Genomic DNA, 13,100 nt, shown 5'->3' on the forward strand with positions numbered 1-13,100 from the left:
TGCAGAAGGAGGGTGACCAACCATCCCTGTTGGCCTCTAGCTGGCCTGCCTTTAGCACCGAAGGTCCATGTCTAGGGAAATCCTTTAGTCCTGGGTAACCTGGGACAGTTGGTTATTGTGTGTAGATGGTTCCTAGGATAAACATTCGAAGATGTCTCTATAATGAGTAGCATCGCTGCTTCCGTCTCTGTGCCCTTGTTATACTCTGTGCGTTCTTTTGTGTTAGCTTCTTTGAGTCCCAGTTGCATTCACAGATGTTTAAGTTCGCTTTTCTATGCAGTGGTGAACACTTCTTGTGGACAGGATTGTGTTTCATTCAAGTTTTTTTTTAAGGATTTATTTTATATACGAGAGAGACAGAGCACACAAACGGGGAGGGGCAGAGATGGGGAGAGAGAATCCTCAAGCAGACTCCCCACTGAGCGTGAAGCCCGACACGAGACTTGATGCCAGAACCCCGAGATCATGACCTGAGTGAAATCAAGAGATGGACACTTAAATGACTGAGCCACCTAGATGTCCCTTCATTCAAGTTCTGTCACCTGGACCTCGCTGACTATCTGGCTCCTGCTCTTCTCACATGTTCAGTGAAAGGCTGACTGGTTGAATATACATTAATGGAATGTTTACAATAGATTTTTACTTTCTTCACAAAGTAGAATATAAACAATGGACATCCTAGGCAGCTTGTTGTTTCCCAGAAACTCAGGAAAGAATTGGATATTGAATAGGAATATGCTCTTTCAGGGACCATTGTCATTCGTGGATGTGTTTGTGGACTTTACCTGGGAAGAGTGGCGGCTGCTGGACCCCTCCCAGAAGCACCTGTACCGGAGTGTGATGCTGGAGAACTACAGCAACCTGGTGTCCCTGGGTAGGAACTCCCTCCCCAAAGGACTGTGTCTAATCTCCAGGCTTCCCCTTCTTGGTTGCTGAAAGCTGGGTGGCTTTTGCAATGTTCTTAGTAATTTGGGATTTATATTTATTTTTTTTTTATTTATTTTTTTTTTTTAAAGATTTTATTTATTTATTTGACAGAGAGAAATCACAAGTAGATGGAGAGGCAGGCAGAGAGAGAGAGAAGCAGGCTCCCTGCTGAGCAGAGAGCCCGATGCGGGACTCGATCCCAGGACCCTGAGATCATGACCTGAGCCGAAGGCAGTGGCCTAACCCACTGAGCCACCCAGGCGCCCCTGGGATTTATATTTAAAGGCCAGATTTTCTTAGTCTCCTTTTGGCATCAGAATGTGCTAGTTGACAATGGTCTTCGCTTTGCCATGGGACAGAAGGGTGGCTTTATCATGCTGCCTCAAAACTCTACCCCCTTCATGAACTGAGTGACTCTTCTCCCTTCGTGAATAGGGTTTGAGGTAGTTTTGGTCCAGGTTTTTTGTGATTTTCCATTCATAGGGTATCAAGACAGCAAACCGGACATCATCTTCAAGTTGGAACAAGAAGAACCGTGGATGATGCCAGCCCAGATCCCACGTCCAGGCCATCCAGGTGAGCGATGAGGATATTTAGATCTTTTCTTCCTTTCCAGAATTGATGTGAATTCTGACGTGACATTCGCCTTATGTTTGTACTTTTTGTCTTGTTCATAACCATTCTTTCATAGTTCATCTCTTTCTCTGTGGCATTCTCCGTTTCCTGTGTACTTTCCCAGGAGAGTAGACTCATTTTGTTATGCAGTTGAACAGGCTTTTTCTCTGTGTCTCTCCTGTTGTGACTTTCTCTCTTCCTTCTACTTTCTTTCTTTTAAATTATATTTTTAGAATCTTTTACACTTAGGGGCACCTGGGTGGCTCAGTGGGTTAAGCCGCTGCCTTCAGCTCAGGTCATGATCTCAGGGTCCTGGGATCGAGCCCTGCATCAGGTTCTCTGCTCAGCGGAGAGCCTGCTTCCTTCTCTCTCTCTCTCTACCTGCCTCTCTGCCTGCTTGTGATCTCTCTCTGTCAAATAAATAAATAAAATCTTAAAAAAAAAAAAAAATCTTTTACACTTAAAATCAATCAACAACCATAGTCCCAGTGTCCTTCCCTGTCCTTCAGATCTACTAGAAGTCATTACTGTCCCTTCCAAGTGCACCCCTGCCCCCTGGATATTAGTTACCCTCTCTCGAGCCCTCTGCCTCCCTCATGAGACACCCATGGAGCCCACTCACACTGCATGACCAAGTGCGTGTTCTTTCCATGCTTTCCTGGCTTCTCTTGTTCTCCCCTTTGAGTCCAAAGGCACTTTTCATAGTCACTACTTTTCCATATATTGTAACCTCGGAAGACATCCATTCTGAAGATTTGAGCTCTTTTTCTCTTTTGGTAATTGGCAGCCTGTCACTGTTTCATCCGGCCTTTGGTACCCGGCGTCTTCCCTGCGTGTGCCGCTCCTTGGTCTCATTTCCAGAAGCTGGAATTGTTTGTCGCGTTGCTCAGTAGCTACATCGAGCTTTCTTTTCCCCTTTCTCATTCTTTATTCTTTCTGCTCTGCCTCTAGCTCTTTCTCTTGGCACTGGAGAATCAGCATAGCTCTCCTTTATACACAATTTTCTTCACTAGGGTTGTTGAAATCTCTTAATATTTTGGTTTCCTAAGAAGAAGTCTTTTAAGGCCCCCATGGTCCCAGTTCCCACCCAGAACAAGGCCAATATCCCATTTCTTGATCATTCTATTTATTAACCAAATGTACACATCTTCCTCCTTTTGTTCATCTTGATATTGCTGTAGGATAGGTTTCCCTGGGGGCGCCTGGGTGGCTCAGTGGGTTAAGCCGCTGCCTTCGGCTCAGGTCATGATCTCAGGGTCCTGGGATCGAGTCCCGCATCGGGCTCTCTGCTTAGCAGGGAGCCTGCTTCCCTCTCTCTCTCTCTGCCTGCCTCTCCATCTACTTGTGATTTCTCTCTGTCAAATAAATAAATAAAATCTTTAAAAAAAAAAAAAAAAAAAAAAAAAAAAAAAAAAAAAAAAAAAAGGATAGGTTTCCCTGATGTGGTTGCTCTGTCACAGGCATAATGGATCCAGTTAGTCTTTGTATCGTTAGGATTGCTTCAGCTTCATTTCTGATTAATCCTAAATCAGTCTATGAAACAGAAGTTATTTATTACAACACATCACAAATAAGTCCTGAAGTGGGGCAGCTGTAGGGTTGACTAAGTGATTTGGTAAATCACCAAAGGTCCTTCTCTGCCCTGCCATTCTGAGTTCCCCAGCATTTTCTTAGGTTCACTCCCTCGTGGTCACTGATGGCTGTTACCATTCCAGGCAACACCTGCAGGTACACCAGTGGCCAGGAGAACAAGAACTGCTTTTCCCACGTGGCTCGCTCTTTCTAATCAGGTGGTAAAGCCTATTCCAGGAAGTCTCAGCAAACTTGTGCTTGGTGGGCTAGGTTTTTATCCTAGGTCCCTGTCTGCAGAAGACTCTGGCAAGGGAAATGGGCCCGGCACTGTCGGCTCAGATAAGTGGTGCTTCGTCTTCTGGGGTAGGGGTGGAGGTAGCATTGGAGAAGGGTCTCTGTTTCCCCAAGTGAAGCACATGGCCTTAAGGATGGGTTTGGAGGAAAAGTCCGGTTTCTGCCAGTCAGGACAAGGGAGGAAGGATCGTTGCAGGTGGCGCTGGCGGCCTTCATCCGCCTCTTTGGCCAGGCGGCTTCCAGTCAGACTCTTCTTCTAGTCCGTATGTCTTCCAACAGATTCCACCATTCCTGTGTCCCTTTTGTGCTCTATTAGTGGAAGTCTTGGATCCTCGTTCACAGGTAACATCTGGTAATGTGCAGTTAAAGATAAGTTATTTATGTGCAACCAGCCAGACAGGTCCAGAGTGGGAGAGACGCGTGTAGCGTAGAAAACACTGGAAAAAACTGAAGACTGAGCTAACCCCAATGAAATAACTTTGAGTAGAGTGACTGGGGTGTAAGAAGAGACAGTGCGTGTGTCCTGGGAGTGTGGAAGAAGAGGGGGTGAAGGAGAATGAGCTCGCCTCAGTGTTACTCTGAATAATCCTCACTGGGGAATCAGTGTGCAGTAGAATAAGCTGGTTATTTTGAAATATGGAAGCGGATACCATAAAAAAGAGCCAAAGGGGATGAAGGGGCTTTTTCCTGGGGGACTAGAACACCGGGGTGGGGGCGCGGAGCGAGCAGAATGCTGCTGATGACAAAACCCCGAAGCCAGAATGAGACAGTAGAGCAGCAGCAAGACCCAGGACTCGGTCCTCAGGCACAATGTCAAGTATGTGGAGGATGACCAGGAGAGAATGGGTAGACCCGATCTAGACGTCCTCAAGTAATATGCTGACCAAAGCAACAAATAGGAAAGAGCATGAACAGAACATAGCAGCAAGTCGGGCTTGGAGATGGCAGATCAGAGGACCTTAATATCTCATTCCAGGTTTTCCTGCCTCTCAAATCTGATCCCTCTTCGTTTTGTAAACAGTCTCCAAATTGTCAAGCACCAGTTGCCAAGTGGGGGAGTTACCTTCTCCTAGACGCCCTGAGAAATGAACATTAGACTTTGGACTTTAATGGGAACTTTGGACTATCACGATAATTTGAGAGGGAGTGTTACTGGCTGTTCTGTGGTTCTAAACTCAGAAATGTTTCCATCAAGAAGAAAATAGCCAGAGAGCAATAAATATTTGCCTGGGAATCAGATTTGCTCATGTGTTTGGCTAATAGTCTAATCCCTGTAGACTTTGAGAGCGCATGGACACTAAATCTGTCCTAACACTCTACCCTGTAACCCTTTTGTGGCTGGAACCATAACCCTCCTACTTCCCCTGGTTAGCCACAGCTCTGACATCTTGATTTCCTAGGAAACCTTAACACGTTTTCTGTTGAGCATTCTCTTTGCAACAATAATGGCAGATAATGATATTATGGTTGGTATCTTAAGGGAAATTTCAGAGAATTCCAGAAATGAGGAAATGATACCAAAGCCAATGAATGGAAGACAGAATTTTCTATGCTTAAATATTGACCATGATTGAAGATGAAAATGATTACTGGCTGTGGTTCAAAAGTAATCCCTGGGAACTCCACTTGTACCAACAGAATAGTATTCTCCCAAAAACCATCTTTTTTTTTTTTTAAGATTTTATTTATTTATTTATTTATTTATTTATTTATTTATTTGACAGACAGAGATCACAAGTAGGCAGAGAGGCAGACAGAGAGAGAGGGGAGGGGGAAGCAGGCTCCCCACTGAGCAGAGGCCCGATGCGGGCCTCGATCCCAGGACCCTGAGATTATGACCCGAGCCGGAGGCAGAGGCTTTAACCCACTGAGCCACCCAGGCGCCTCCCCGCCCCAAACAACCATCTTGAGTGTAGCCGCAGAACACAACGGAAAACAGAACTGTGCTCAGAGAGCAGAACCAAGGGCTTACCAGGCCACTGCCACAGCAGGGAGTCCTTGCGCAGCTTGCCCAACCAGGGTGTCCGTGCACTGTGAGCCGGTGCCTGCTATGTGGCATTCGCTGTGGCTGCTCTTCCAGAATGGGGACTCCTGTTAGATCAGTCTTCAGTTTTTACATCTTTATGACTATGTCATTCACATTCACAGGTGAATTACGCAGACATGCAATGGCTAATTTTTGTTCACACATCATTTTTTTCTTTTGAGTTGTTCTATTTTCCTGCTGAGTTTTCTCTCTTCTTACCATTCGTGTATTTGTCATGAACCCCTGTGCTATGTTCAACCGCATTAATGATTCTGTCTCTTCCTGATGAGGTTGCTTCGCTGTTCCTTGATGTGCTTCAGCGACCCAAGTTGACCTCATACCCAGGCTGTACTACAGTGTTTTATCCCAGAGTCTCCTTTTAGATTTTATTTTCCATATTTATTCTGTATCATCTTTTTTCTTGGTTTGTTTTGTTGGCGTACCTCTTTGAGTAGCTTCCTGTGAAAGAGTGCATGTAACATAAAATTGGAGACCTGTGTCTCTGGAGAGGTTATGCTTTACTCCTGAATGCTCTGTGTTTTGTCCCCTAATGATGCTGATGTCATTAGATTAAAGACAGATGCTGTTCTCACTTTGATCCTTTACACAAAACAATTTTTTTGGTTTCTCTGGGAACTTTATTCCCTGCTGCTTGTCCTCAGTGTTCTGAAACATCACACTGATTTTTTTCTTGTGCATTTATTTTCATGTATTTGGGTATGCAGTAGAACTTCATTCCCAAGAGGACTGTAAACTGGTTTGCAGTGTTTTCTGAGTTTCTTCTGAGTTCAGCACAGTGTTTGGCACATAATAGGGATTCAATAATTATTTGTTGAAAGAGTATAATGCTGAGATGCCTTCCAACTGGTTTATATCTTTCTTATTTTCACCTGTGCCTACGTTACCTTTTTTTTTTTTTTCCTACGTTACCTTCTTTACCGACATTTTAAAACTTAAAACCATCCCGAGTCATTGTCAGTTTTCTGTGCCTATCTTCATTCTTCGTTTTATTTGTTCTCCCTGGCCAGGAGTTTTGGCACATGTACACTTGAGATTTTACTTATATTCAGAGCCGATATATGAAACTAAAAGTATACTCTCTTGACATGGCATTTTTAAGGTAATTTTATGCTCTACCAGGTTCATGTTATTTTTAACAGACAACTGTTTTCATTGCTAGAAAAAGTCGGGGAAATTGATCGTATGGAATGGCATCAGGAAAATCAAAGCAAGCTGGAAAGTATGGCAAAAGGCTACGAATGTACTACATTTGGAAAGCTGTGCCTTCTTAGTACAAATTATGTTTCTTCAGGACAAAACCTTCATAAATACGTCACACGTGGAATGAGTTTTAAATATAATACAGACTTCAGTAGTAATCATGCTGGAAGGAACGATCCTAATGAGTTTCATGCATATAGGGAATCATTCCACCCTTCTAAACATGAGCAAACTGTTATTGGAATAAAATACAGTGAAAGTAATGAATCTGGAAAAATTGTCAACAAGAAGTCACAACTCCTGTGCCAACCAACGTACGCAGGAGGAAAACCTTTTGAATGCAGTTTTTGTGGGAAGACCTTCAGCAGTAAGTCCTACCTTGCAGTGCATCAGCGAACTCATGTAGAAGAGAAACCCTACAAATGTGAGGGATGTGGGAAGACCTTCAGCAGCAAGTCCTACCTCACTGTCCACCAGAGAACTCACACAGGTGAGAAACTCCATGAGTGCAGTGACTGTGGGAAAGCCTTCAGTTTCAATTCACAACTTGTTATACATCAGAGAATCCACACAGGAGAGAGTCCCTATGAGTGCTGCGAGTGTGGGAAAGTATTCAGTAGGAAAGACCAGCTCGTTTCACACCAGAGAACTCATTCAGGACAGAAACCCTATGGTTGTAGTGAATGTGGGAAAACTTTTGGTTTGAAGTCACAGCTCATTATACATCAGAGAATTCATACAGGAGAGAAACCCTTTGAATGTAGCGAATGTCAGAAAGCTTTTAATACAAAGTCAAACCTTATGGTACATCAGAGGACCCATACAGGGGAGAAGCCCTATGGTTGTAGTGAATGTGGAAAAGCCTTCACTTTCAAGTCACAGCTCATTGTACATCAGGGGCTTCACACAGGAGTAAAGCCCTATGGGTGCGTCCAGTGTGGGAAAGCCTTCAGCTTGAAGTCGCAGCTCATTGTGCATCAGAGAAGTCACACAGGAATGAAACCTTATGTATGCAGTGAATGTGGCAAAGCCTTCAGGAGCAAGTCGTACCTCATTATCCATATGAGAACTCACACTGGCGAGAAACTCCATGAGTGCAGTGACTGTGGGAAAGCCTTTAGTTTCAATTCACAACTTGTTATACATCAGAGAATCCACACAGGAGAGAGTCCATATGAGTGCCATGAATGTGGGAAAGCCTTCAGTCGGAAATACCAGCTCATTTCACACCAGAGAACCCATGCTGGGGAGAAGCCCTATGAATGCAGTGACTGTGGGAAGACTTTCGGTTTGAAGTCACAGCTCATTATACATCAGAGAACCCACACTGGGGAGAAACCCTTTGAATGCAGCGACTGTAGCAAAGCCTTTAATACAAAGTCAAACCTTATTGTACACCAGAGAACCCATACAGGGGAGAAACCATATGGTTGTAGTGAATGTGGAAAAGCCTTCACTTTCAAGTCGCAGCTCATTGTACATCAGGGAGCACACACTGGGGTAAAACCATATGGATGTAATCAGTGTGGGAAAGCCTTCAGCTTGAAGTCGCAGCTCATTGTGCATCAGAGAAGTCACACTGGAGTGAAACCCTATGGATGCAGTGAGTGTGGCAAAGCCTTCAGGAGCAAGTCATACCTCATTATCCATATGAGAACTCACACAGGCGAGAAACCACATGAGTGCAGTGAATGCGGGAAATCCTTCAGTTTCAATTCACAGCTCATTGTGCATCAGAGAATCCACACGGGGGAAAATCCCTATGAATGCAGCGAGTGTGGAAAAGCCTTCAACAGGAAAGATCAGCTCATTTCTCATCAGCGAACTCATGCAGGGGAAAAACCTTACGGATGCAGTGACTGTGGGAAAGCCTTTAGTAGCAAATCCTATCTCATCATACACATGCGAACTCATTCAGGAGAGAAACCGTATGAATGTAACAGATGTGGGAAGGCCTTCATTTGGAAGTCACTGCTCATTGTCCATGAGCGAACGCACGCAGGGGAAAGCCCTTATAAATGTAGCCAGTGTGAGAAGTCCTTCAGTGGAAAGTTACGGCTCATTGTACATCAGAGAATGCACACAAGAGAGAAGCCCTATGAGTGCAGTGAATGTGAGAAGGCTTTCATTAGGAAATCTCAGCTCATTGTACATCAGAGAACTCATTCAGGGGAGAAGCCCTATGGATGCGACGAATGTGGGAAAACCTTCTCTCAGAAGTCTATCCTCAGTGCGCATCAGAGGACTCACACGGGAGAGAAACCCTGTAAATGCACTGAATGTGGAAAAGCCTTTTGTTGGAAGTCACAGCTCATTATGCATCAGAGAACTCATGCAGATGAAAAACGTGTTGATGAGTTAAATGTAAGAAATTTTCTTCCACAAGTCAACTCATAGGAAATAGCAGCAAATTCATATAGAAGAGAAACTCTGTGAGATCATCTCATTGTACACCAGGAAACTAATACTGAGTAGAAACCTGTGAATGCACAGCATGGACAGGGATGCCCACAGAAAGCTGCTTTTTACACATACCCTCCCCACCCCGACCCCCAGTAAATGCACACAGGAATGTTAAGAAGGTGAACCCCGTGGAAGTTTTCAGCAGCAAGTTATACCTTTTTTTTTTTTTTTTTAAAGATCTTATTTATTTATTTGACACAGATCACAAGTAGGCAGAGAGAGAGGGGGGAGCAGGCTCCCGGCCGAGCAGAGAACCTGATGTAGGGCTCGATCCCAGGACCCCAAGATCATGACCTGAGCCAAAGGCAGAGGCTTTAACCCATTGAGCCACCCAGGTGCCCCAAGTCATACGCTTTTTAAGTATAGGTGAGGAACCATAACAATGAAGTGAATACTGGAAAGTTATTTTTTTACTGTGATAAATTTTTTACTGTGATAAATTTGCAAAGAGGAAGTTTTGTAAAACAAGTAAATATGGAACACATTGCTTTGAAATTTGTATTAAACAGGAGGATTTTTTAAAACAGTATTTTAATGAGAAAAATGGAAACCAGCGAATGGCAGAATTATCAAAATCACACATACTTTATGTATCAGAAGCTCATACTTTGGAGAAACTATACTATCAATTAGGGAAGTTCTTGATATAGGAAAGACAAACTTTCATTAAAAAATTAATAATATGTAGTGGTAACAAAAGTCTCAATAGAAAGGTTCCCCTTACTGTTATTTTGATTAAGTTAGAAACAATTTCCTTTACAAATTATTGTGAGGGAAATTGTGTTCTAAATGTTCCAAATTGTTAGGAAAAGGTTGGAGAAAACCTCAAGTATAAATGATAGGCATGTCCAAAATGGAATATATATATTTTTCCAAGTAAATAAATGCAGTCACAAGAACCAGAAATACATTGACAGACCTACAGGGATATTTAGATCTTATCTTCCTTGGTACTGTGTGAGTTTTGTGTAGTTTGGCATTTTACCTATGAATGTCACAGATGAGAGGTAAGTTAGGTAGATACATGCCATTGTCCGGGGACTTGTACTTTGCATAGCAACATTGTTTTTAACAAATACAACTTGCTACTAGAATGATGTGATTTATTAAAAATCAATTTCAATACTGCAAACCTTTCCTACTACTTTGTAGCCTTTGTAAGTGGGCCTGGCAATGACTTCTTTAGTTACATATGTGCGTATAGTGCCAAATCAGGTGCTTGTGTAGCTGGAACGTGTTCTGCCCCCAGCAGTTAGAACATCATGATTTTCTTTAAGATAATCTCTGAGTGTAGGAGGTCATGGGGGGCTCATCACTTGTGGTGTCCTGCGAAGGCGTCGGCATGATCGTTAAGGTAGGCTAAGATGTTCATTCCAGATTTCTGATGGACTCCTTAAGTACCAGGAAGAAAACTGAACTTTTGTTTTCTGATAACATTTTCCTGCAACTATTAATCAGTTCCTTCTATACGGACTACCCATGGTAGCTTTAGTTATTGTCACTTTACAACTCGAGTGCACCAGTCTTTTTATTTGAGTCCCCGGTTTGTGTCTCAGGCAGACGTGTACGTGATGCTATGGAGATGCGTGCAGCCACGCCCCATTGGCTGTGCTTCGCAGGGAATGCTTTTAACCCCCAAAGTGAAGGCTTGTGGCAACCCTGCATTGGGCCAGTGGGTTAGTTTTCCAACAGCATTCGTTACTTCATGCCTGTGTCACATGGTAGTAATTCTGGCAATATTCCTCACTTTTCATTACTTCTTATGTTGATCTCTCATTACTGCTTGTGATTTGCTGAAAGCTCACCATGTTTTAGCAATATTCCTAAATAAGGTGTGTATGTTGCTTTTTTTTTTTTTTAGAATACATAATGCTTTTGCAGTCCCAATACACTATAGTACTACAGTGTAGTGTAAACATAACATATGCATTGAGTAACAACAAAAAAAAATCATTTGACTCGGTTTATTGCTTCATTTGCTTCATTGTGGTGGTCTGGAATGGCCCTGCATGGTATCTCCAAGGTAATTAATGCCAGTTTGTATAGCTGCAGAGTCAGGGTAGTAAAAAGTCATTCTGCCACTTGCCTTCTTACAAAGTCCGTTTTCTTCACCAGTTTGTGTACATGAAAGAGCATTTACCTGAAAACAGTTGAGGCCATAGCATTTAGGACTGTTTTGGAGGAGTAGGACGGTTCCAAACCGCAAGTATATCTGAAAACACCCTCCACTTTCTACTCTGTGCTTCAGGAGGGAAACCCACCGTTTACCCAAAGAAACTGTTGCTTCTTCGGAGGAGATATTTAGTGATTTCTGAATGTCTGGTCCTTATTATATTCAGTTCATTATACAAGATCCGGTCTAAAGATATGTGGGCTGTAGAAGGATGGTTCACAGAAGGGAAGAGAAAGTTGTATAAAGAAGGAGTGCCAGTATTTGTAAAGTATATCCCCCAAATCCGGAAAACACGAATATGTGTTTTGTCATACATGTTCTGAGGAAGATTCATACATAATAAAGAGTAAATACCTAAGAGGAAGTCTACATTCAGTGCACTACTACCCCGTGTCAGTTAGATTTTAAAGGTTTCTGATTGTGTGAGGCAAATCCACATGCAACATGTTATCCAGTAGATGCCAGAAATGGTGACATAATGTTGAAGACAGGAATGAAATATTGTGGGAAAGGCTAATGCTAACATTAAGGTCTTAATCTGAAGTGAAAAAGAAAATTTAGGACACCTGGCTGCCTCAGTCTTTTGTGCAACTCTTGATCTCAGGGTTGTGGGTTTGAGCCCCGCCTTGGATAAAGTAAAGAAAAAGTTTGAAATTTAACAAAATGAATAGACCCGTAACTAGTGAACAAAAAGGAAAAGTAAAGATTTGAATCCCTGGCTTGAAAATCGACTTAGTCTTTCTAAGCCTGCCCCAGTTGCAGAACAGAAAGAAATTCCAGAGACTTCTAGCAATAGTTGATAATTCTCAGGAAAAGTCATGGAACATTAACTAGCGTTTTACAGGTTTTCCCAAAAATTGACATGTGGAGGATAAATGTTGCAATTCATATTTGTGGACATCACAGAAAATAAACTAAATGTTATTAGAGCAAAACAAGTGAATAACGTGGTGGTTTTCTTTTTTTTAAAGTAATGACAATAGTAAGTGTAGCAGACCTTTTTTCCCCCAAGATTTTATTTATTTATCTGACAGACAGAGATCACAAGGAGGCAGAGGGTGAGGGAGAAGCAGGCTCCCCGCTGAGCAGAGAGCCCGACACGGGACTCAATCCCAGGACCCCGAGATCGTGACCTGAGCTGAAGGCAGAGGCTTAACCCACTGAGCCACCCAGCTGCCCCATCACTGTACTTTTCATAATGCCAGTGCACCCAGCCTAAAAGCCACATTTCTCCACTGTCTTTGTAGCAAAGTATGATCTTACTGCTAAATTCTGAGTACTGAGTTAGAGATTCCTGACAGTGTCTAATGGGAAGGTTGTCAAGAAGAGAGCTGAGGAAAGCCTCTCAGTGTCCTGTAATCATTCCTCACTTCAATACACAGCACACGTGGTGCTTGGAACTTGAGCAGCCACTGTAGAGCCTGGTGCCTCAGGAAGACAGAAGGCGTCTGCTGCAGGGCTCTCTAGTATACCAGCCGCACACCACCAGCACTGAAGTATCTGCTGTGTAAGGGGAAATGAGCTGTCTTGTTTAATCCTCCTTTTCTTTTGTTGGGTAGGAAGAGAGTTGGTTCTGTTATATGCAGTAGAATGTGACCCTATAAAAATACATTATGATGTTTGGGGATTTAATAATAGAAAATGTTTCCATAAAATTATACACACTTCCAGATTTTAAAAGATGGCCATATGATTATCTCAATGTGTGTAGGTAACACATTTGATGGAATTTAGTACCCATAGGTTATTTTTAAATATTAAATTAGGAATGGAGATTAAGTCCTTTACCTTTGCAAGGAGTATGTTCCC

The 13,100-nt window shown here is 42.8% G+C and overlaps 1 protein-coding gene across 8 annotated transcripts in view; it reads left to right on the plus strand.

The window, feature by feature from the left end:
* ZNF268 (zinc finger protein 268) overlaps positions 1–13,100 on the plus strand; it is a 41,495-nt gene that overhangs the window by 19,901 nt on the left and 8,494 nt on the right. For 2 of the 8 annotated variants that reach the window (XM_059140389.1, XM_059140390.1), the window contains exons 3-5: positions 748–874; positions 1,411–1,503; positions 6,615–12,237. In XM_059140389.1, the coding sequence (XP_058996372.1) occupies positions 748–874; positions 1,411–1,503; positions 6,615–9,052 (2,658 nt within the window). In that variant the 3' untranslated portion in view covers positions 9,053–12,237. The other 6 variants (XM_059140393.1, XM_059140394.1, XM_059140392.1 and 3 more) reach the window with 5 other exon arrangements.

Source organism: Mustela lutreola, chromosome 11 (assembly GCF_030435805.1).
Source record: "Mustela lutreola isolate mMusLut2 chromosome 11, mMusLut2.pri, whole genome shotgun sequence".
In the NCBI taxonomy this organism is placed as follows: Eukaryota; Metazoa; Chordata; class Mammalia; order Carnivora; family Mustelidae; genus Mustela; species Mustela lutreola.